This window comes from Taudactylus pleione, unplaced genomic scaffold (genome assembly GCF_031769625.1).
Source record: "Taudactylus pleione unplaced genomic scaffold, aTauple2 ptg000066l, whole genome shotgun sequence".
Classification (NCBI taxonomy): domain Eukaryota; kingdom Metazoa; phylum Chordata; class Amphibia; order Anura; family Myobatrachidae; genus Taudactylus; species Taudactylus pleione.
Window position 1 is genome coordinate 36,112,766 of NW_028284468.1, and position 26,758 is coordinate 36,139,523.

Below are 26,758 nucleotides of genomic sequence, written 5' to 3' on the forward strand. Positions count from 1 at the left end.
GAAGGGTGGGTTAGGGTTAGGCAACACTGGGGGAGGTTAGGGTGCGGGAAAGGGGGGTTAGGCACCATCGGGGGGGATTTAGGGTTAGGCACAACTGGGGGGGGTGAGTTAGGGTTAGAAACCATTAAGGAAGAGTTAAGGGGGAAGGGGAGGGTTAGGGTACTTACCAGCCCCAATCGGGATGTCCACTGTTTGGGCTTCTGGCGTTGGTATTATATCCGCTGGGGACACATACCAGATTCCGTTTGGAAGTTCCCTGTAGAACACACCATTGCATTGTGTAGTCTAGGGCACCTCAGCAAACAGAAATAGAAATGTGGTTACATTTTAGACACAAACCTGATAAAATGGATAAGAACCTTTAGACATTCTCCGTGTCATATAAATTACAATTAAGGTGATGATTAAAATTTAGCAAACATTTTCTTAAAATATAATGTGCAGTATAGAAAAGGAACATTTAGCAGCCCCTGCTAGAGCCTAAACTCACAAGATTCCTGGGCCTCCTGCCAGGAATGCCAGCAGACTGGGTACATACAGGAAGAGACTGAGGCTGCCTGTGACTGGAGGATACATGTAACCCAGCAGTGCTGGAAGCAAAAAGTTATCACAGTTATAATAAGAGGTTTCAGAACTGTTGTATAAAAGGGAACTCAATGACACAGACTTCATATATATAGGAGGACGTTGGTGAGAACACAACCATAATGCTGGTGGTCCTTTCTACAGACTCATCAATGGAAGCCAAAATATTGCTCCTGTTCCTTCTTTGTAACAGTAAGTCATATCATAGTGTAATGTACATTTCATTAGAACAAATGCAAAATTGTGTTAATGGTTATAAATATATACATGCGACATTATGTATTGGTTTTGTTTTTTGTAAATTTAAACTTTTTTAGAATTCTCTCTCTCAACTTTTCATGGGGTGTACATTAGTCAATTAAGAGCCACTAGTTACCTGTTTAAAAGCTTTCCATTTTAATTACAAATGTAATCTATCTCATATATGTCTTGTATTTGTATTTTGTTTGTTAATAACATCACTGCAATAAAAAATTAACAAGTTAAACTAAAAACTCAGGTTACCTCCAGGTCTAACTAAACAAACTGTGAATATGGCAGTAACTAGATAAGTCTTTAGAATGCTATCTTCACATAGTTAATGCTAGAAAATTTTACTTTAAATCTGGAATTATTATTTTATTTTTACAAAGTGATCCGCATTGTTTGTGAGCTTGTCTATAAATGTCTAATTTTTAGCACCAGTGTTTTTGTGTGTGTGTGGACTTGGCACAATGTGTTGTATTGTTCTGTACTGTTTGACTATTTATAGTCAAATTTGTTCTGTTGATTGTTGTCCAAAAGTCAATTCATGTCTATATATGTTTCTCTAAAATAGTTGGATTGAAAACATAACTTCTTCACTCGGCTGTCTGGGCGTTTCATCCGAATGAGAATGTATCCAAATGTGTACAATACATATATATTGTTTTAAATGTCATTGGCGTGTTTATTTATTGCTGCATCAGAATTTAAATCAACACCATTGTAATTATTGTTATGGTGCATACACACGGTCAGATTTTTCTTCAGATCTGAACGATAACTATTTTAAAAATCATTCAATCGTTCATATCTGAAGGAAAATCTGACATACCTGGACGATGAACGATGCGCGTTCCCGATGGTCAGATAACGATATCTGACATCTGATGTGTTTGCAGTCAGACTTGGACGATTCCATTCAATTTAATGCAGTCAAAAAATCATTCAATCATTCAAATCGTTCAAATCTTTGGTAAAATCGTTCAATCGTTCATCTGACAAATCTGACCGTGTGTATGCTCCATTAAGCTGCATACACACACAACGATATTTGAACGATTATCGTTAACGATATCGTTTATCGTTCACATTCTGCGCTAAAACGATGAATGATTATCGTTCATGTGCGTTCATGTTTGTAGTTTGTAGTTCAGTCAGACTAACCAACTGAACGATTTTCATTAAGGGAATATTCAAAAATCGTTTGTAGTTAAAAATAAAACGTTCATTACACTTTAAAAAATATGACAGATAATCTGACAGAAAATCATAAAATCGTTGGTAACAAAATCGTTGTGTGTGTATGCAGCTTAAGAAGCACATTCTCACATTACAGGCAAAAAGTACCTATAAACAAATACAAAGGTAAATACATAACACATACATAAAAGCATAGGGCAATTACATGAAAATATGGACATACTGTAGGGGTAGATGTACTAAGCAAAGGAGAGAAACAAGGTGGATGGAGATAGTATCAACCAATCAGCTCCTAACTGTCATTTTTCAAACCCAGCATGTAAAGTGACAGTCAGATGCCACGGGCGGAGCCAGAAATGATGTGGTGAACCGCGATTTGCTCACCGTGCCCACTTTCTATTGGCTGCCGGTCCGCAAGCCAAATGTCACCTGCTGCTGGGTAGAGTCCGGTGAGATGTGTCCCGGCAGGTACTCATCGGACTGCAAGAATTCCAGCACTGGGATCAACACTTGATCCCAGCGCTGGACATTGAAGAAGGGGGCGCTTCCGGAGGCACCCAGGGCAAGCTGCCCCACACGCACCCCCTGGTTATGCCACTGTTGGTACTTTATCTCTCTCCACGGCTTAATACATCTACCACACAGAGCCTAAAATTAAAAATCAACACAGGTACAAGATGTTGGCATTGTTAATCAGTTCAAGTGCTCTATTTTGCTAATAGTGGAAAATAAATTTGATTTGTTATCTAGTACTTCATATTAGCGCTCTTTAAACTGTCGGTGTTCACTTATTGAAAACAATATTATGGTCGGGCTTTCATTCATTTGCATATAAAGCAATGAATATATATGTGTTTTATTAAATTGTCACACAATATCTCAATATCAGAGTTAATATAATGGAAATAAGGTAATTTGCCAGCCATAAATAATTCTCCATGAAATGGCTAAATTAAAACTTTTAACAGTAATAGTGATTCCATTAACAAAAAAGGTAAAAATGTTTGATTTGTTCAGATTTTGAGATATTACTTCAAAATTCAGTTTTATAGTAAAGTTTCTAAAAGCAAGCTCATTTTTGAAAGTAGTTGGTACTAACATTTATTCCAGGCTATAATTTGAGTTAACGGAGTCACAATATTTTTGGTAACGGAATCACATTAGGTTGTATGTAACTTGTAGCCTGTAAAGTGGTTGTCAGTCTTTGTACAAATCCCGCTATTTACTGTCAACCTCCCAATCTTCCCCTCAGTCAATGCTGTCAGTGAATTTGAGCAGGTGACTTAAACTCCCTCCTAAATATGTTGTAAATGTGCCTGCTGTTTAAACAATGAACAATATGAACACAATATAAGTATTTGCAACAATGTATGAATGTTTCATGAATGAGTATCGATATAACTAAAAAAACATCCTAAACTGTGCTGATTGCTTGGAGGATATGATGAGTCCCAGTAATTAATATTCCAAGTCAAACTAAAAAAATCCATGCAAAGGAAACAAGATATAGAGGACAATAAAACTAGGTGTTAATTCTCAGTAAATGAAAATATCCTCCCTATTTACAAAGGGTAACTCGCAGAGACAGCGGTTGCGGTAACCGGATAATCCCCCACCCGAATCTTCCACATCCCGCCCACTCCCTAGTGAAGTCCTTATGACTGGTGACCCAAAATAATGGATCTTAAAAATTTACTTTTATTAAATCTCTTAAAATATTCTCTAATATTTTAAGAGATTTAATAAAAGTAAATTTTTAAGATCCATTATTTTGGGTCACCAGTCATAAGAACTGCATAGCAATATGTTTTCACAATTAATAGTCCGTGAGTGCCCCTCTTTGGAACACTTTTTTCTTCTTTAGTATACATGTATTCTTTTGTTCCTGGGTGCACCCCCCTTCAAGCTATTATTAATTATAACCATATTAACATGATATAGGGGAAGGACATTCCATTATTATAGAGGTCAGTGCGGACAACTTTTTAGTTTTATAATCCCTAGTGAAGTTAGCAGAAGGGAGATTAATACCGAAAATCGCACATCCATGCAATATTTCACAATTCTATGAGAATTAATGACACAAAGCGTCTGGTCCTGCCCCCTCAATCTCCCGAAAAGTAAAAATTTTTTATGACTGATAGAACTTGCACTTTAATCCTTTATATAAAAGAATCATCTAAACATATTGGAAAGCAGAGTTGTTCACACTTCTGGAAAGTCCACGAGAATCCTGGATTAGGGTAATAGGAAGCAATTCTCCCGTCAGCATTTACCTGTCTGGGCTGTGCGCATACTGCGTCATAATACCCCACTCATCTCAATGAACAATTATCATTGATATACTTTGCTCCACCCACATGGAAACATGAATGTGCTCATTGAGTCACCTTCTCTTCTGCTACCTCGTATGAAAAGTTGGCAAGTAATGTTTGGAAGTAGTTTGTTCCTCTTACTGTAAGATCACTTTATGCTTTCAGTGGCCTCTAATAAATAGGAATTTTTTTGGCCACTAACAATGTTACTTTTAGTCTAAAATCAGGAACTGAATAATTGACAATTAATTTAAGAATATAACAGTAATTTGTTTTAAAAATTTCTCTCAGTAGGTCTAGTATATAATAGCTGTTGTGCTCAGAAGAATGTGGTTTAGGATTGCTCAAGTGAGACAGACCCTAGTAACAAAAATATTGTTGATTATTTTCCCCCAAATATATGTCTAGGGTTACCCTTTCACTGCAAAGGACGAGATTGACTCATCGTCCAAATGCATCTTAACTGCAGGCGACAAGTCAGGCCTGTTCTCCACAGTGGGGGGGCTTGCATTTCCACCGATCCTGATGATCAGTGAGGACTCCCAACAGCACCCTACATCACTTTTGGTGAAAATAAAAAGAATGAAAAGTATGGGGGGAGGAATTCTGTCCCTCTGTCTCCCCACCCAAAGCTCCTAGAATGATAGTAGATCCCTCATTTGAAACAGGATGGCCCTTTGGTAACTATTCCCTGGTGATCACTTGTGATCAGCAAAGAGTTTTACCCAGCGCTCCTGAAAACATACGTTTTCATATATGGGCAGATGAGCACTATGTACCTTCTAACGCTCCCCATAATTGCACCTGTAGACATGGGACCACCCACATTTAAAGAGGTGAATCCCCTCTTTCAAATTATGGTGAACTTTTTGAGGGTTATGCTTAATGCTCCTCTCTTTAAGAAAAAAAAATTATATATATATATATATATATATATATATATATATTTTCTGTAATAAACCCTCAGTTGGGGCTGGGTTAAGGGGGGAATGACAGGGGCGGTCGTCCCGGGGGACCCAACACACAGATGGGCCCCCACACACGGTCGATGTGACCCTGCCGAGAACAGGTCCCCGGCACCCGCTGCTGTGTGATCCTCCTCCCCCCTGGCGGCATGGTTCTGGAGGCTGCTGCTCCCCTGCGGGCACACGCGCCAACCTGAAATAGATTTAAATGGCCAGACACCTTACATCATGATGTCACATAAAGTGCCAAAATTCAAGCCCTAACTACATAAGGAAGTACCTGAGAGCACTCCTGTGCCAGAGTATACTCTAGCATTCCTGTTTGTGACTTACTGCTCGTTCCCGACCTTGGCTTTGTCCGTGACCTGATTTTGTCTGTTTCCTGGTACTGCGCTTAGTATTCTAGTTTTGACCTTGGCTATCGTCTGTGACCTGCATATGTCTGCTCCCTGGTACCCTCTTGTCCATTTGGTTTGAACTGGCTTGTCAACTTCGCTGTACGTCTTCATCGTACTCCGCTCCATCCAGAGCACACCAGCATCTGTATTAGGAAACCTAGTCTGGGGGCCGCGACCTGCGTGTTGTACGCAGCTAAGTCCAAACTTCCTTGTGGGAGTCCATGGTGAATACCGCCGGCACGTTAGACATCGCGCCTCAGTAATAAGTCTTGCCAATCCCAAAATACGGTTTAGCATCCACTACCCATCCAACAGTTGCAACATAAAAACACAGCTCCACTCTGCAAATATGAGCAATTCCAATATTGCTGTTGTACCCTGTTACAGCACTTAACTACTTTTCAGCTTCCCCGCTGCAATCAACTCTTAGCCATCATGCATGTGTGCTGTCTGTATCCTGCAACAAGTTCTGCATATCCGCTCCAGTCTACAGCATCATCCTGCATTCAGTCTGCTGTTCCCACACTGCACAGTCTGCTGAACATATATTCTATCCCTAGTCACTCTGTGTGAGGATTATAACTACAGTTTGCACTTCTGATTTCAGAATTCCTGTTTCCTATTTTCACTATGCTAGTGCTCTCCTGTGGTGCGCAGCCTTCCATACACCAGTGTTATGCAATACCAGTTCCAGTGTCTTATGTATTCTGGTCCCAGTCTGGATATTGCTAACCGGTCCCAACCTAGTCTCCTCGTGGGTTCCAGCCCAATGATACTACCCAATCCCAGCCTAGCCATTATTCCGATCCATCCATAGTTACAGCTAACCGATTCCATCCCTTTCTCTATTCTGGTTCCAGTTCTGTCCAGCCAACATTCTCCTTCTGGTCCTACTTCGGACCAGCCTTGATTCTCCATTCTGGTCTTACTCCGGTCCAGGCTACATTCTCCATTCCAGTACTACTCTGGTCCAAGTTAGTTACCTACCTTGGTCTTCTACTCCAGTACTGCTGCAGTCCCAGTCCTATGCCCACGACAAGTTAAGGAATCTGACAGTTTGAATTGGACAAAATGGGCACAGTTGGTAAATAAAACCAGGTAGTGGATCCACTGCAAGAACTCAGAAAAAAATTGGAGAAACAAGAGGTGAAGTTAATGATGCAATTCTTACAAGACAGTTCTACTTGCTTGGACTCTCTCCAACAATCTGTTGATTAAACTAGTTTTGTTTCACAGACTCTCCAAGTGATCCCTAACTATTCCAGGTTTACCCACTCCAGAGAAGCTCAATGGTGATCCAAAAGAGTGCAGAGGATTCCTAAATCATCATGGGATCCATTCTGAATGCAATCTCACAATTTCTTTACAGGAAGACCGCCTGAGAAAGTATTCCCACCACTTCTCTCTGATTCAGAGCAACTTGGAGTATTCAGAGAAACGCTAAATCAATTGCATGATCAGCTAACCAGTATATTACTGGCATGGCCTGGAATTTTGGTGAGACTCTCGGGTCTGTTAAAATACCTCCTGAGGATTCCGTTGCTTGTGAGATGAATGCTAAGTGCTCTTCAGAGAAAAAAAAGGATTAGAGAAATTGGAACTATAAAAGCAAGACGTTCTTCTCCTGCTCAAAGCCAATGCAAATTTTGCAGTTTCCTATGACCTAGTATCTCAGAAGCTGTCAGTCTCGTAGAGATAATGAACTCTGGGTCTCATTCAGACCTGCTCGCGAGCGCAGGACGCTCACAAGCGGGTCGATGGTACCCAAATGCGCATGCGCACGACAGAGGCTGCTCCGTCATGCGCATGTGCGAGACCCAGCGAGCGACGGGGAAGCCGTCGCTCGGGGTCTCGCACCAAAGGGGGCATGCAGTCGATGGTGAGTGACAGCCTGCCCCCTTTGGTGGGCGTGCCGGGGCGTTGCTGCCCAGACGGAGGCGTTCCCATGAGAACGCCTACCGTCTGGGTCCGGCCCCACTGACATCACTAGTGATGTCAGTGGGAGTGATTTTGGCTCTGATAGAGCCAAAATCACTCCAGGGCTTGCGGCAGCGAGACCCTACCGCAGGGTCTCATCGCAAGCCTGATGGTCGCGATGGTCTTGACCATCGCGACCATCATCATGGACACTCGCATAAGCTGTGGGTGGTAACCCACAGCTATGCGAGGGTCCAGGAGGACGCTCCAAAAAAACCCAAAAAACGCCCTGATTCAGAGCGGGTGCTCGTTCAGAGTGTCCGGCTCTGAATCAGGCCCTCTGTTTCTACTGCAGGGGTTCTGGACATATTCAAGATTGTCCTATTCCTAAACCAAAGAATGGTATCAAGGGACAACCTCAAGTTTCAAATGTTGGGGCATAATCTCCACCTTCTGTGCTCCTGCAGAGAGTTCCAAGTATTTTGTCCAAGGAAGGGCTTCAAGTCTTCTAGCCTCACAAGGATTTTCAAAGGCATGCTGGCCCCAGTCAAGGATTCCTGTCTATCGATCCCAAGGAGGGACTACAGTCTGCTACTCCAGTAAGTGGTACTTACTGTGACTTCTACCCCTGAAAGGTATTCTGATTTCATCATCCAGCAAAAGTCACCTCACCACAAAGCTAAAGACTCAGTAGGAGTCTACTTCCAGTCAGTTCCTGAGCACACCACCATGTTGAACACCAGTCTGGGTATCACCTTATCGACTATGTATTTAAATACTGCCCAGTCACTAAAGACTTCCAGCATGGCCCAGATCAATGAAGGGCTTCCGTACCTCTGGTTCTGTTTCCTCTGGTGCCAGCTGGTTCAAGTAATTCCGGTCCCAATCCGATTCTGTCTCCTCCAGTACCAGCCGATTCAAGTAATTTTGGACCCAATCCGATGCTGTCTCTACTGGTTCCAGCCAGTTCAAATAATTCTGATCTAAATTCGGTTATGTCTCCTCCAGTTCCAGTGATACGTATTTCTTTCTTAGTCTGGTTATTACTAACCGGTCCAAGCCTGGTCTTCTAGTGGGTTCCAGCCCAGTGATACTAGCCAGTCCCAGCCTGGCCATTATTCCGGTTCCACTCCAGATACTGCTGATTCTAGCCCGGTCTCTATTCTGGTTCCAGTTATGTCCAGCCAACATTCTCCATTCTGGTTCTACTCCTGTCCAGCCTACATTCTCCATTCCGGTCCAAGTTGTCATGATTGGTGTCTGCGAGTTACCTGTCTCAGGTGGTGATCGGGTTTCAACGGAGGCCGGCATGACTGGAATCACAGATAATGTAGATTGCTCTATTTATAAGACTTGTGTAGCAGTGAAAACTGCCTTTGATGATAAATGACAGGAACTGGAGGGACCGGACTGGGACCGGCAGGAAGACTTGTTGAATTGAACTGATGAACTAAGAACTTGACTCTGGACTGGAACAACGTGGACTGAACTGATGAGTTTGGAACTTGACTCTGGAATGGAACAACGTGGACTGAACTGATGAGCTTGGAACTTGACTCTGGACTGGAGCAACGTGGACTGAACTGATGAGCTTGGAACTTGACTCTGGACTGGAATGTGACAATGGCTGAAGGGAAGTCAGGTAATGCTGAGATGAGGGCTAAACAGGGTAATCTGGAAATGCTGTGACAAAGTTGGAACTCAGGTGCAGGCTGGATAGGATAATTGGGAATAACAGGTTTCAGGTAGGAATAGGTAGGTTTCAGAATTTTAGGTTCAGGGAGGGAGTAGGTAGGTAAAAGGGGCAGGAGTTGATCCACAGCAGGAAGCAAGGCAGGGTGACACGATGCAGGTTTACAGAGTGCCAGGGACCAACCAGGAGTAGGACTAGCAGCAGAGCACAGGCCAGGTATTGCTGTAACAGGACGTCTGGATGCCAGGTATTACTGTAGCAGGTTTTCGGGATGCACCAGGGGTTGCTGTCAGCAGGCTTACTGGATTGCCAGGTTTGGCTGTAACAGGTTTTCTGGAAGCACCGGGGGTTGCTGCCAGCAGATTTACTGGATTGCCAGGTACAGCTGAAACAGGTTTTCTGGATAGCGCCAGGGATTGCTGTAGCAGGTTTCAGGGATATACTTGAATGCAGGAACAGCGTGAACCATACACCATGGGAAGACGAGATGTTCAGGCCCAGAATGCTATCAGGAGAGGATATATATATACCATGGGTCTGGCAGCAATTGGTGGATACGGACAGGTGGTCTGGTAGTAGCATTCTGAGTGGTGGAAGGCACAACATGCAGAGGGAGTATTCATCACTGCAGCTCTGAGAATCAGAACCACACCTGCGATTCCAATCAGGGCTAGCAGTGCTCACAGACAGAGGAGAGACCAGGTGCGATAATCAGAGCAAATCCTCCAGGCAAATTACACACACAGATCCATGGGGGAGCTGACAGGGGTAAGTCCCAAGGCAAAAAGGTGACAACTAGACAGGGTCGTGACACAAGTCAGTTACCTACCTTGGTCTTCTACTCCAGTCCTCCGTGGTACCAGTCCTGTGCCCACGTCAAATTCAGGAATTTGACACATGGATTAGATCAGCAGTGCCATGCTATAATTATTATTTTCTGTACATTGTTTCACTACTTGGTGACTCACTATTCAAATTATTTTGGGACTAAGTATAGATATCATTATGAACATACCTTAGCCACTTACCAACTAAAGACTTTATATAGGATGCATTTTGCATGACTGTTCACTGACAATATAAAAAATATAACAGTCATTAGGTAAGTGTGGGAGATAGACCTATTCATAGATAAAGTTAAACAGTGGTCTCATGTCATATATGAACAAATATGGTGAAGTTATAGATAACGGGGCAGAGTAAAAGAGATGACTGTGGAAGTGGGTCAAGGGGATCTACAAATATGATTATAACAGAAGACTTTGGTAGGTTACTTGGGGCAGTAGGGACGAGGAAGCCCTTGGGGACAGTCCTTGAGATATTATCTGCTGCTATTAAAAGAGGAGCCTATATAGAAGGGCAGGGGTATGAAGGCTATAAAATTCATGCATAGAGACATAAACATACCCAGGATCTTCGTAGAGCAAAATCAGCCACTTAATGCATTTACTTGATGTATCCCATGATGGTAGAACTAAGATTCAATTAATTTGCACAATAAGAAAAGATTCTCAATCCAACTCTCCAAACCTGGCAGATGCAGCAAGTACTAAATGAACTGCAGCCTTAAACCCAAAACTTATGAGCTACCAGAGCCCTTCAAGAAGATGATATATAGAGTCACTACCTTTGACCACTATAACCCATAATAAGAGACCAACATTAAGCTGGACACAGACTGTGGACAACAAGCAAGTTGGATACGAATGTATTTAAATGTGACTCCACCCTATTTACCATCACACTTCCTTCTTTATTATAGAAATAAAGGGTAATACACCATGTAAATGGTACAGCAGACAAATTATTAGCTGAGTATACCTGTAATAGAGCCCTGTCCACACGGCTGGCCAGATAAATCCATGTGATTCCGGGCGCGCGCGCAAACACACACACACTTTCTAGTCTCATACCACAAGCTTTCCATACAATTTGCTTATGTAAACTTACCAGTGATTAGTGGTCTTCTTACCTCTATTTGTGTTGATAACTATCAGTGCTCTGCATTATTACAGGGATAAGAGGGATACCTAGAAAATTCTATTACCTTCCTTGTGATACAAATTAGTAGCTTGTGCACCACACACGTCGTTGTAGTTAGGGACAATAATCCACACTTATGTTCATGGTATTCTGTGCACTTTCTGTGACATAGCTTAATTCATAACATTTTGGAAAGTATATTTTTGTAATTTGGGACCTGGGAACTCTCTTTTTAGTTTTGTTTTTATGGGTAATCTTTATCGCAATATCCATCTCAGATGCGGATCCATGCACCTTCCCTTCTTGCCACCCTTCTTTCATGTTCTCCTATGTGAGATCACTAATCTTAGTAAAGCCGCACATCCATTAGGCGATATTAATGAGCAATTGCACGATTACGACATCGTAATCGTGCAATCGCTCATTAATCATGCACAAATCGTGCACTGTAATGTCGGAAACGACCAGCGATGCGGGCTCCCGGTGGTCGTTTCCGACATCAATCATCACCTGAACATGCCGGTCAATCTGCCGATAACGACAGATTGGCCATGTTCCGGGATAAGGGAGGGTGCCTTATCGTTCAGTCTAGGCACTGCAGGGGATGGGAAAAGACGGTACGATGATGTTGTAATCGTACTGTCTTTCCCTAGTCGCCTAGTGGATGTGCGGCTTAAGATTTAAATGTATTCTCTCCTCTACCAGCATGACATCCCATATTAAGGTTACATTGTAAGTTTATAATTGATTATTGGTTCTTTTCACATCAATGCTATACACTCAGTATCCTTGGGAATTCATTGGCCAGATTTACATGTCATATCAAGCTCTAGTTCAAATGTCCATTACACTGGGTTCTATTTTTTAGGGATCTTAGCCTTGGAAACTGAATAACAGTCTACTTTCAAACCCAGATAGTAAATTACAATTGAACCAAATAATTGGACACTTCAGCACTGCAGAACCACTGTAGACCCGGACTAAAAGCATTGTATAAGACTAGTCCAAAGTATTTTCATTTTGATTGTAAACCACGGTAATAATTTATCAGCTGGAGCTTTAGCAGAATGTCAGACCTCTCTATATAACATTCATAATATTAATAAAGGTCAAACCAGGAAATATAAAAACCAAGAAATTACAAAAATGTTGGCAATTTCTATTCATAACCGTATAGTATAGCTTCTTACCAGTGGCGCTTATCTTCCCAACTAAAGAGGAACATATTCAAAATTATATATAACAATACCCACTGCTGTACCTATTAGAAGTATGTATTAGTCTTTCCCAAACCAGGCAAAGACCCAGTTTAAGGTAGAAGCTATAGACCAATTTCATTCTCCAGTATGGATATGAAATGCTATGCACATCCTAATAGCTAATTAGCACATAGCACATTAGCACATAGCTAATATTTTGAAAATGATCCGATATAAGATGCCATAGACAACATAATGAAAATTCTTCACTTAATCAGCTGCCCAATATTTCAATAAACGGTGGATTGGGCCATGTGAAGGGAGAACTTGGAGTCATAGGTTTCTCCATCACTACTAAAATGTTGGTCCTCTATCCATTACCAAATTCAAATCAATGACTCCCTGTCAGGCCCATTCCTGATATCTAAGTGCACAAGGCAGGGATGTCCACAGTCTCCTGTGCTGTATATCCTTGCAATGGAGCACCTGGAAACTGTTATTAGAAGATGCCAAGTTTCAAAATGAGCAAAAAATTAATTTGCAGACGATCTGCTACTATACATTACAAACTCCACTATCTTGTTACCAAGTCTCATGAAGTTGTTTGTTTCTTTCAGACAAGCCTCAAATTTTAGAATAAATATTTCTAAGTTAGGTACACCTACTATTTATTAGAGATGAGCAGGTTCGGATTTACTCGGTTTTACTAGGATTTACTCGGATCTTAAAATGGCTATCACGTGTTTTGGATAGCCAATAAAATAAATCCTCGTAAATTGACAGCAATGTAATACTGATCAATGGCCAATCATCTTTTGTCTCAAGTCTCTTTTATTATTGTTCATTTTTGATTTGTATATTTAATAGCTATTTTCTAGAGCTGTACCTTCACTCCCCTACCCCATTCCACTTTTCCCCATCTCCTCTGTCAAGTTCACCCAAATTCAATATAATACACGAATGAAACCCAAATATATCTTGAAACTGTACTGTTTTATCTATTGCTGATATGAAAAAAAGAAGTGAGCATACATTTAGTTGCCAGTGCTTGTATGGATCTTTGAAATGGTTTATGTAGGCTCAAAGTCTGTTCAAGCAATTCATTTGCCTCACTGCTAGATTTTCCTCCTTTGTTTCTCACTAATTTCTCAAATAATTTATAATTGCTTATCCTGCAATCAATTTGCACCAACATAAATCCCTTTGCATATCTTCTTACTCAAGATCTGCATCTCTCATCTACTGTACACTCATTGGCCCTCATCAGAGTCGGTCGTAAGCGGCCGCTCGGTCGTACGCCTAACGATCGAGAATCAGAAAAAAAAACAATCGCACGGCCGGGCGACCGCAAACAAAGTGACGCCCATACATGAACAAAGCACCTCCTCTAGCTAACGAGTGATAGCAGCTAGCGATCAAGTCAATCGTTGTCAGTCATTGTCAGTCGCTGTATGTTAATTTTCTTCTGCTGGTTGCGGCCGCTTGTGTTGTGTGCAAATTACATCAAATTACATTAAAATTAACAAAAAAACGCATAGAATAAGCCATCCCCATGAAATATATTTATTCTTATTATTCTCTAATGCAAATGCAACTGAATCAATTACAAGCCAATTAGCAACAACAAACGATTATTAGATGCTTGCATTGTGTGGCACAAAATAGAAACATCAAACATAACATCAGTCACATTCGATAGTATCGATTGTACTCTGGTGCTTGAGAGAGCACATACCCAACCTCAAGCTGTACGATCAGCCAGGCCTCTAACCTGCTCGCAGAGTGACGTTATACTACTTCCGGCCTTCTATGTCGGTTGTAGCAGGAAATTTATGTACGCCCCTAAAACGGAGAGGAACGCCTGCGTTTTTAGACCACTGCCCCCGTCAACACCCACAAACGGCCTTTCATGTCAATCAACTCCTGGAAGCCACTTCCTGCTCGTAAGCCGTACGATCGACAGCATTTTGGATCGCAAGGTCTCATACGCACATGCGCATAACTAACCGTACGCATGCATGGTTTGGAAACATCGGATGCATACGACCGACTCTGAATGAGGTCCTTTATCTGCTGCTCCCTTTCACAGTTATAGGACTTTTTTTGAGCGGTACCCACTCTGTGGAATGCCCTCCCTTGCACAACAAGACTTTTTTCTAACCTCCAAACCTTCAAATGTTCCCTAAAGCTGAATGTCTTCAGACAAGCTTATCAACCCACATAACCTATTATAAACAATTATCTCTCCTATATACAGTTCACACAAAACTTACTTTTGTTTTCTTTCTACATCACACTGCCCACAGACCCCAGGCTAACATTGCTGTGTGACTGGATCATATATAGCCCAACAAGAACTTTTACAATCCTGCTGGACCAATATACAATATGTAGAACTTACCTTAATTTATCAAAACTCTATTTACATATAGAGTGTAAGCAAGCGAGAAAAACCCACTTACCTCTTTGTCGATATTATTACGCAGTTATGTTTTATGACTGTTTTGCTCCCAATAAGTGCAAAGGCATATATTGACGCTATATAAACATATGTTAATAAATAATAATGTTTAACATTTTCTGAGGGTGGTTAAACTCACTGCAAAAAAAGATGCAATATGAGTAGAATGGTCCCCGCTATTGTTGACTCATTGAGGAACACCCTTATTACTGGCAAACAAATAGTTGATACCTTTGCTGTGTTCTATTGTGGGCCTTAAAATTCCCATGCAACATACTCAGCACAGCAGTTGTGTGTTTACGTGGATGTGGTGGACCTGCTGAAGCTTTGAGAGTAGGCTCAATGTTTCCTTGACTCCCCTTTTACTGAAGAGGAGTTGGATTATGTTATCTACTCCTTTCCCATTAATAAGCCCCTGGATGGATGGCATCCCCATTGAAACCTATAAAAGTTTCAAGCAATTCTTTATTCCTCATTTACTAGATACTTATTTTCAGTTGTTGGAGGTGGGCTGCTTACCATCGTTTATGTCTGAGGCCCTTATTTGTGGGAGGTGCTACGTAGGCTTGGCTTTGGACCCAACACGGTCAATGGTTTTACCTCTCAGTCATTTTCTGTGGGTCGTGGCACCAGGCGGGGATGTCCCTTGTTGCCAGCACTGTTTGTGCTTGCTAACAAGCTATTGGCTTGTTATATACATGCTCATTTGGGTATTTGTGGTCTCCCCATGGGACATATGGTGGATACCATTGTATGTGGATGATATGCTTCTGTATCTGTTGAATGCGGATGCTTCATTGTGCAGCCTGCTTAGCCACTATTTTGTCTCTTAGGGACTCGCCTGGGACTGTGGGGGCTCCAGCTCATTCTCTACAGTGGACTGATTGTTTTAAATATTTAGGAAGATTGTATTCGCTTGAACCCATTACTGAGACATTTAAATGAATAAAACACATGTGGAAGAAACCGCATGGTAAACTTGTTTAAAATTATTATGCAGCCCAAATATCTTTGTGTTAAAGCATTTTCCTGTCTAAGGGCCTGATTCAGAGGCGCTTGCCATTTGCTCACTCTGAATCAGAGCAGATTTTTTTTTTTTAAAATCCGCCTCCAGGCCGCTCACATATCTGTGGGTGACCACCCACAGCTTGTGTGGGCTGCCTGGCAATGGTCGCATCGGGCTTGCGACAAGACCCTTGTGGTAGGGTCTCGTCCACCGCAAGCCCTAGTGAACATCCTGCTCTAATAGAGGAGGAAGTTTACTACTGACACGTGTGATGTCAGTAGGGCCGCCCACAAATGGAAGGCATTCGGGAATGCCTCCGTTTGTGCAGCCACTACCCCCGACCTGCCTACAAAATGGGGCGAGCTGTCGATCAACATCGACAGCTGCCCCATTTTGCTGCGAGCCCCGAGCGAGTGAAGTTGTCACTCGCTCCGGGGTTCGCGCACACACTGCCCGACCCGCTTGCGAGCGCTATGCACTCGTGAGTGGGTCTGAATCAGGCCCTATATCCCTAAGTGTGTGTTTCAGGTGATTAATGCTCTGCTCTTTTCCTTTGTTTGGGGCAACAGGAAGGTTATAATCAAACTTTCTACTCTATTTAGGCTCAGGGGGTCTGCCCTTGTTTGATCTCCGTTTGTACTATCTTGGAGCATCATGTCTCATTTATTTGAATGGGTTACTTGCTTCAGCAATGTGGGTCCCTCCCGGGCTTTCTAGGTAAGAAAACTGTTACTACACTAATCCCGCAAAAGTTTCTCCTTGTTGGGATAAGTAAAAAGATGCATGCCCCCTGTGAGGTTCTGATTTTGTTGTGGACCTGGGGTGGTGATAGGAGCAGACACAGAAGCAGATTTAAATGAAAAAGTGGAGTTTTTAATAAGTGACTTAGAGGACATGGGAATGGCAAACAAAAAAGTCCAGGTATAGCACTAAAGTGCACTTGATAACTGTAGTGGGGTAAATGGGAGAATGTCCAGATAGTGACAGGCAGGAACAGTCCAGTATGCAAGTATGGTGAGCTGTAACAGAGTGCAGGCAGAGGTAACGAAGTCCAGCTGGGTGTAAGTGGAGGCAAGGTGCAGGGAAACAGCAGGTTCAGGTTCTCAGGCAGGGGAAAAGGTAAATGGAGGGTGCAGGGTAAGTCTAGCTGACACAGGTGCTCAGGCAATAGGGAAGGTAATTGGAGGAGGCAGGGGAATCCAGCAGGGTTGGAGCAGGTCAGGTAAAGCAGGCTTAGGCGATGTATACAACAGACAGGTGAAAGCACAGGAACTCTCTCTCAGCTCTCGCTGAGAAACACGTTGCACTGGCAATGCAAGGGAGCTCTGAACTCCCTTAAATCCCCAGTGCTCAGCCATGACTGGTCAGAGAGGAGCACGAGACACACCAGGATAGGGCATCTAGGTCACATGTCCGGAGGCAAGATGGCGGCGCCCATTCCAGAACGGAATGGAAGCACCACCCAGAGGCGTCACTAGAGTTGGTGTCACCCGGTGTGGTAGCTCATGGTGTCACCCCCCCCCCCCCACATGGGCCTTATATCGCAACGCTCAGAATCCTTAGTACTGTTTTTGGACTATCGCTATGTGCAATGGTAATAGTAAGAAAATAAACAGCTAACAAAACTAACATTATACCTTTAAAATACAATATCACAGATAAAACATAGTGACATTTACATAAGTAATGTGCCCAATATACAATGCCCCCTGTACTAGAGCCCATTATGCAAGGTCCCCTTTATTAGAGCCCCATATGCTGTACTCCCAGTAGCGCTCCTTATGCAGTTCGCCCAGTAATGCCTCTTATGCAGTGGCCCGGCAATGCTCCTTAAACTGTGCCCCGTGTAGTGCCCCTTATGCAGTGGCCCAGCAATGCCCCTTAAGCTGTGCCCCTAGTAGTGCCCTTATACAGTGCCCCCAGTATTGCATGTCTTATGCAGTGCCCCCAGCAATGACCCTTATGTTGTGCACCCTATAGCACCCCTTATGCAGTGCCCCCAGCAATGCCCCTTATGCTGTGCCCCCTGTAGCACCCCTTATGCAGTGGCCCAGCAATGCCCCTTAAGCTGTGCCCCCAGTAGTGCCCTTATACAGTGCCCCCAGTATTGCCTCTCTTATGCAGTGCCCCCAGCAATGCCCCTTAAACTGTGTCCCCAGTAGCACCTCTTATGCAGTGCCCCTTAAGCTGTGCCCCCATTAGTGCCCTTATACAGTCCCCCTTAAGCTGTGCCCCCATTAGTGCCCTTATACAATGCCCCCAGCAATGCCCCTTAAGCTGTGCCCCCATAAGTGCCCTTATACAATGCCCCCAGCAATGCCCCTTAAACTGTGCTTCCAGAAGCGCTACTTATGCAGTGGCTCCAGCCCCCAGTAATCCCCCTTATGCTGTGCCCCCTCCCCTGTGCTGCGCGGTCAGTACTTACCTCGTCTCCTCTCTCTTCATTACCTGCAGGCCAGCACTCGGTCTTTCTGGGTGGGGTACGGTGCGCAGTCCTTCATGGCACACAGCGCGCTCAGGCCGGGTTCCCTCCTCCCCCATCAGGCTGAGCGGCTCCCATAACTCCAAGCGGAGCCGGCGTGCGCAATGACGTCATTGCGTCCAGCGTCCAGAACCACACACAGACACAGAGATTCTCTGTGCCTGTGTGTGGCTCTGGACGCCGGCTGCGGTGAGAGAATGTGCGGCGCCGGGCAGAGCAGAGGAGGACAAGCACGCGGCACTGCAGGACGGACCAGCCAGCTATACAGTGAAGGTGTCAGACTCCGCCTCCAGCAGCAGCTCATGGTCGGCGGTGCGCGGTGGTGCCGTGGGTGTGATGTGCGTTGCGGTGTTGCTCTTCTTGCTCTTGGTAAGGTAAGGTGTCACCCCCTTGAAGGGTGACACCCGATGCGGGCCGCACCCCCCGCACCCCCCTAGTGACGCCACTGGCACCACCAGGCCTAACCAGACCAGAGTGACAGTATGCCCACACAGAACCACGCACAGCCAATGCTCCCCGCCAGGCACCAGCGCCACCGCCAGATGGCCCTCGCCATAGCGTCCTCACAGGTATCACCCGCCGACCGCCATGCCGAGAAACACTGGTCGTGACACCCCCATTCTGAATAAAGCGGTTGAGATTTGGTGTGCTGCACATAGTTTACTTGGACCGCAGGGATGCGATCTGGCTACACTGCTATGGAACAATGGGCCTGATTCAGAGCCGCACGTATGCGGCTGATGTTAAGTGACCGTGCATGCGTACACTTTGTACTGCGCGTGCGCAAACTACTCAGAGCGATCAGAATGCGATCGCTTGCCAAACAAAGACAGCCCAGTGTAATGAGTGACAGGAGAGGCTGTTTGTGGGTGGTAACAGGGGCAGGACACTAATAATGGGGGAGTGGAGGTGTGAACGCAGGCGTGCCTGAGTGTTGCAATGCCGTTTCTAAGGCGTGCATAATTAACAGACAGCATCATAGTACACATCACCAGCCTTTTTATGACACAGAAATCCTCGCAGTGCTTGCAGTAAGGTAAAGCAATCACAAGTGCTGCGTGCCCTTCCGATGGTCCACCATGTACCAATGTTTTAATACACTTCCTGGAGATGACATGCGCTAGTGGGCGTCTCTACATATACTAATGGATGTCTGCATACACAAAGTGATCTCTCGCACAGACAAAGTGGGCGTGCTTATGCCTTTCCGAGCGAGCGCCTGCCATGGCGTCACTTTGCTGAATTTGCATAAACTGGGTGCGAGCGATCGCATCTAGCGAGCGCCTCTGAATCAGGTCCAATATTGGATTCTCAGAACTGGGCAGGTTTGATGGAAAGTAATTTTGGCCCCTTTATAGCGTAACTTCTCTAGGTCTCGTTTATCAGGAGGTCCTGCTTAATACCTTTGACCAGCTTAAAACAGAATTTCACACTCCGAATTCTGCCCTTTTATTTTGTTATTTGCAGTTGTGCCATGCTCTTCATGCCCAGTTCAGAGACTCTACCCCTTGTATTCTAGACCATTAACAAATTGTTGTCCTCTCTGGTCTCCTGTGGAGTGGTGTCTGCTATTTATCCCATTTTGGATGTGATGCATCACACCAATCATTGCATGCATGTCCGTGTTTAGTAACGCCGTATGCATGATGATTTTAGCAAAGGACAGCTCTCCCGATAAGAGCTGTTCTTTGCCGTGTGGGAACTTACAGGTTTATGACCCTGGAGTATCTCTGCGCATGCGCAAGCTGCGGGGTACCCTGGGAGAGATCTTATTGGATCCCTCTCTGGGAAGTCTCCAGAAAAGGAGCCCATAGGCCATCTATAGATAGCTTTTCGGAGCTTGGTGCATATGGAAAATTAATTCTTCCTCTACTAGTCTTTGCACAATCCTTGAAACCTAGTTGGGAAACTGACAAAGGGGGAATTCAATTAGCTGCGATAATTCACCACTAATTTTACCAGGCTATTCAATTAGCCCACTGTCAGGAATCGTGTTACAGCGCTGCAGATCTTACCTCCACGCTGGTATGCTGGCCTGTGCAGGTAATCTATTCAGGATCTCAGGTTCCTGCCCTTTGCTGCTATCCACAGTGTACCCCATCTTCCTTTGGCTGCTGTGACCCCGCAAGCATGTCCACTATCTCCGGGCCTGGGCGCCGTCATGACACCTGCGGTCAGCTGACTGCTGATTCTCCACTCCCTGTGTCAGTGGCGATCATGTGATCCTTTGCTACACTCAGTGTGGAGTACCCTTCCTCCAACCAGATTCATTGCAGCGGACACCTGATCCTGTTAGCCAATCAGGACAGGTCAGGGGGGAAAAAGGGATTCCACTGACTAGCAGTCAGTGCCTTGAACAACACGTATCACTTCTGTACTACGTATCTAGGCTCCAGACTAATGCAGCCGTGGAAGTCTTTACCAGTAATTGGTCCTATCCGATAACAAGCAATCGGTCCTAAATTCCTAATCCAACAAACAGCAATCGGTCCCTATCCGATACCGGCATTATACTAGTATAATCGGTTCCTATCCGATATTCAGCCAAGTGGTACCCACTCAAGTATAACCAGCTTACCGGTTCCACATTCATCAGCTGTATCCAGAACCACCGGTTTCACGTTCATCAGCTGTATCCAGAACCATCGGTTCCACATTTATCAGCTGTATCCAGAACCATCAGTTCCACATGTTATCAGCTATAACCAGGACAGGGCTTCAACTAGGGGAGGGCTAAGGGGGCACGTGACCCGGGTGCTGGACTTGAGGGGAGAGGCTGCCGAGAGGCTAAGTTGCCGCTCCCGTGGGTTTGGAGCCGCATCCCAGCCTTGAGAGGCACAGAGACACTGTCAGCCTAATATGGTGCCGGTCACAAGCCAATCAGTGCTTGCTGATCGGCAGCCAATCAGCAGAGGCTGCCAGTCCGTGAGCTCCAATTGGTTCACGAGCGGCGTCCCATTACAATGACGGCAGTACTGACAGTTCCCCAGCATGTGGCAGCCCCGTCCTCGCCACCCCGAGCTCACCCACCGCATGGCCCTGGCAGGTAAGAGAAGGGAGATGGGGCCTTACTGTGGTTTAATGTAAAATCGGCCTTACTGTGGCATAATATATAAGAGGCATTACTGTGGCGTAATGTAAAAGGGGCCTTACTGAGGCATAATGTGTAAGGGGCATTACTGTGGCATAATGTATATGGGGCATTACTGAGACATAATGTATATGAGGCATTACTGTGGCATAAATATATAAATAAAGTGAATATGGTGCGCTTTCTGTTCAAATCCTGTCTGGTATGAACACCTGCAGCTGACACCAGAGGGATTCCTGCAGGATGCCCTCACACAGAGAAAGAAAAAATGGAAACAGGTGTCTGCGCTGATGTTAATACAAATAAGTATGCGTTTCAATCTGTGACTCAATAGTAACAAACAACAGTAATTGAAACCAGTGAGTATGGTAACTGGATGAGATGTAGCATCCAAATACAAGTCCCAATGTCACAATTAAAAAGGGGGCAATCTGAATAGATGTAACCAAAAAAATTGCAATCATCTGTGATTAGTTGAAAAAATGACCTGGTAACTAGGATTGATGGTGCATTCAAATCAGATTCAAATGGCACACTTCATAGAGATAATCAAAATAAATGTCACCATGAAATAAAAAAATGGAATAAAACAATCCTTCAACGGGTATAGGAGTGGAGGTGGTTATAATAACGGGATGTGGAGCCAAGATATCTCCTGTTAATCACAAAATTGGCTCCTTTGTCCCACAGTTGTAAGTAACATGATGGACTCCCCAAAGTCTTACCCAGTCAGGGTTCCCAAGGGCAGAGCTGGCCCTAGGCATAGGCATTCTAAGCAAATGCCTAGGGGCGACTGGAATGCCTAGGGGCATTCCAGGGCTCTGCCGATGCCCTCCCCAGTGTTTGCAAATACGCGCTATAGCACATATTTTACCAGTTACAGGATCCCCGGGGATGTGCTGTGCTGTTGCCAATCCCTGACAGCTGGTTGCAGCACAGCGCGTCCCCCTGCAGAGACAGACATAACGCTGTCTGTTAGAGCAGCCAATGAGAGTCAGATAGACTCTCATTGGCTGCTGCTGTGGAAAGCCGTGCTGGGATGAAGTGTATGATCCCAGCATCGGCACAGCATCCGTGCTCTTTGCTGGGACAGTGTTTTTTCCCAGCGCCGGGTAAGCCACCGCAGCGGGTACCTGGTGAAGGGACCGCCTGGTCCCTTCCATCAGTGGCGGGAGAAGCTTGGCTCCGGGCGTGAGCTAAGCGGAGCTCGCTGCCTGGAAGCCAAGTAGCGGCGGTGGTGGTTTGGCACTGGCCGTGAGCTTTTGACTCGCGGTCCAGCAGCCAATAGGAGGTAGACGCGACGAGCCAAATGCGGCTCGTCACGTCAAAGCCCCGCCCCCCCGTGGCGTCTTGAATAGACGCTGCTGAGCGGGAACATTCAGTCAGTCGGCGGAGGGGAGGAGTGAAGACCTCCCGAAGATAAGCGAAGAGCGGCGCAGCAACAGTTCCAGCAGCCGCGCAAGAGGCAAGAAGACGGCGCGATCAAGAAGGAAGAGGCGGCACCACTGACCTGGACGGGCCAGCGGCGGAAGACTGAAACTGAGGACTGAAGAGAACTGCGGGGGAGGAAAGCAAAAGAGCTATCGAAGCTCCCCCCCGCAGCCTCTTCCACCGTGCGGGTAGGCGGCCTTGGGCCACCGTTATTTACCCCTCCCTAGACCACCAGGGTTGTCGGGCACTAGGCCCGTGGCATAAATTCAGGCAATAGGCCTGTAGGTATATAGGTGGGCACAAGGCCCGGGCTACATAGGGGGCATTAGGCCCAATTGAAGGAATCTGCCCCCCCCAATAGGTGTGTGACCTGGCCATTAGGCCCAGGTTACTAGAGGGCAAATAGGTGGGTCCCCAGTAGTTGACCCACCAATTTGCCCTTTAGTGATCTAGGCCTAATGCCCAGGTCACTCCTATTTGAGGGACAGCTATGGGGGACTCCTAGGGGCACTGCAGAGGGGAACTACTACTGGGGGCACTGCAGAGGCGGGCTATCACTGGGGGCACTGCGTTAGGGGTTCTTGCATCAGTATATGGACAGCTGGCATCCCATCCGCCAGCAATATAACTACATCCGCATTTAAACACTTACATTGCTGATAGGATTATCTGCTAGGGGGCACCAGTCAAAATTTTGCCTAGGGCACCAAATTACCTAAGGCCAGCTCTTCCCAAGGGTAATAATCAGCAAAGATGTATAGCTGGGTCTCGCCGCTCCAGCGGCTACCGACCAGACTGTGGGAGGCAGAGACACTGGGTGTGTGCGTGTGGAGAGCTCACCGCGACATGCGGACTCCAGAGGGATAGTACAAATCGGGGGTGCAGGCTCCACGTGTGTGGTCAAAAGTGTGCACTGTTGCAGACGCTGATGGAAGAAGCGGCAACTGCCGCTGGCGACTGGTGTGTGAATCCAGAATTACACACGAGTGTGTTGAAAGTCTGCAGTCCACTGATACCTTGACGCGTTTCTCCCCTTTGACAGGGTTTTTTCAAGGGCAGGTAAGATAACACTCCTCCAAGAAAGGGGCCTTTTTAACCTGTGTCGAATTAATCAATTAGTGGTGATTCAGTCCAGCAGTATGACTGACATTCTCAAACAAATCACCCTTGGATATACATCTAAAAAACCTTTATAGATACAAATTCATATATCATATTATGTCATACAGGCACAAAAGGAGATGGATATATAGAAGAAGATCAGCATATAAAACTGATTCTAAAAAATACATGAATTCACAAATGCTATTGAAATGTATCAAACTTCCTGTAATAATAAATATAGCACATTATATATAGAATGTTATATAAAGAAAAACACATAGATGGAGAGCATATACACGTGCTTAAATACATACACGCACATAAAGCTCTCAATCCAATCTTGTAATCGCAGACAGATAACAGCAGAAATAATATATACCATTAATAAGAGTGTTCACTAAATAGAAAAGAATATATAAATACACAATAGTAATAATGTAAACATAAATGAAAAATAAATAATAATTAGAATATGTATATATATATATGTAAATGCGGAAAACATCACACGCACACAAGGCCACATATGTGCATGCGCGTCCACAAATATAAAAACATGTAAAGAATAAACAAATATAAATATAATATATATATATATATATATATATAAATATGTTGCTAAATGTATATAAGGGTAAATATAAATAGAGAGGAACATAAAGGAGGCTTAAGGCTCTATATCTTAGGTCTTCAGTTAAATCAGAATCCAGGGACTATAAGAGACCAATAGAGGGCAATGTCAAATGCATATATGAATACAATCCCACAAATTAGGATCTCTTAATGTAATCTACAAAAATTACATATATTTTTATATGCGTGGCCTTGTGTGCGTGTGATGTTTTCCGCGTATACATATATATACATATTTTATTATTTATTTTTCATTTATTTTTACGTTATAAATATTGTGTATTTATATATTCTTTTCTATTTAGTGAATACTCTTATTAATGGCATATATTATTTCTGCTGTTATCTGTCTGCGATTACAAGATTGGATTGAGAGCTTTATGTGCGTGTATCATAGGCAAACGCAGGGGGGGTTTCCATCTGCCTGGAAACCCCCCTCCACAGCACATACCATGACCACAATAGAAATAGTAATAGTAATGTTACAAGCGCTGCGTGTTCTTCTCAGTATCACAAATGAAATGATTAGCACCACCTGTGGATCTTTTAAAATGTGTCAGCCAGTAATAAATATATCTGTGCACCAACTAGGAGATGTGGAAAACATGCACTGTTAGGGGTGCACTGCTATAAACCATCAATAGGGTTAATAATTAATACTGTATAATAATACACTATCCAGTACATAAGGAGACCGATATGTACATATATGTCCAGGGCAGTACTAGATTCTTCTGCTGCTCACTCAGACTCCCAGACTTGCTCCAATGCTCTGGAATGGAGCCTACATCTGAAGAAAAGCATTCTGCTCAGACAGGATGGACCTACTGCCGCATCTAATGGCTTACTGTGATTGCTGGTACTGCATATGCTGGAATTATACAACACAATATACTTTGTATGTAACATATTAAAGCTGGATAAGTGCTAATTATGCCCTCTTCATGGACAGGCCACACTCACTCTAAAATCAAGCATTTGGAAACCCCTCTCTAGAAATCCTGCATTTGCCACTGTGTATGTATTTACGCACGTGTATATGCTCTCCATCTATGTGTTTTTCTTTATATAACATTCTATATATAATGTGCTATATTTATTTTTACAGGAAGTTTGATACATTTTAATAGCATTTGTGAATTCATGTATTTTTTAGAATCAGTTTTATATGCTGATCTTCTTCTATATATCCATCTCCTTTTGTGTCTGCATGATATAATATGATATATGAATTTGTATCTATAAGGTATTTTAGATGTATATCCAAGGAATGTCAGTCACACTGCTGGACTGAATCACCACTTGATTAATTCGACACAGGTTAAAAAGGCCCCTTTCTTGGAGGAGTGTTATCTTACCTGCCCTTGAAAAAACCCTGTCAAAGGGGAGAAACGCGTCAAGGTATCAGTGGACTGCAGTCTTTCAACACACTCGTGTGTAATTCTGGATTCACACACCAGTCGCCGGCGGCAGTTGCCGCTTCTCCCATCAGCGCCTGCAACTGTGCACACTTTTGGCCACACACGTGGAGCCTGCACCCCTGATTTGTACTATCCCTCTGGAGTCCGCATGTCATGGTGAGCTCTCTACACACGGACCCAGTGTCTTTGCCTCCCACAGTCTGGTCGGTAGCCACTGGAGCGGTGCGACCCAGCTATACATCTTTGCTGATTATTACCCTTGGGAACCCTAACTGGGTAAAGGTGCGTACACACTGGGCGATAAAGTGGACGACTGCATGTCAGGGAATGGGGGAGAGAGCCCGGCGCTGAACGATATCGTTAATGATATCGTTCAACGGCTGTGCTCAATGTCATGAACGACATTGAGCACAGCCTGCCAGGGACAACACTACACGATATCGCTCAGGGAGCATATCGTGTAGTGTGTACCCACCACAAGACTTTGGGGAGTCCGTCATATTACTTACAACTGTGGGACAAGGGAGCCAATTTTGTGATTAACAGGAGATATCTTGGCTCCACATCCCGTTATTATAACCACCTCCACTCCTATACCCGTTGAAGGATTGTTTTATTCCATTTTTTTATT

General features: G+C 44.3%; 1 protein-coding gene across 1 annotated transcript in view; it reads left to right on the forward strand.

Moving 5' to 3' along the window:
- The first annotated feature begins 714 nt into the window (after window positions 1-714).
- Window positions 715-26,758, forward strand: part of LOC148534590 (phospholipase A2-like) — a 46,506-nt gene continuing 20,462 nt past the window's right edge. Inside the window, exon 1 of the mRNA XM_088466929.1 lies at window positions 715-777. Coding sequence (XP_088323055.1) covers window positions 738-777 — 40 coding nt within the window. The 5' untranslated portion in view covers window positions 715-737. The remainder of the gene's footprint in view (window positions 778-26,758) is intronic.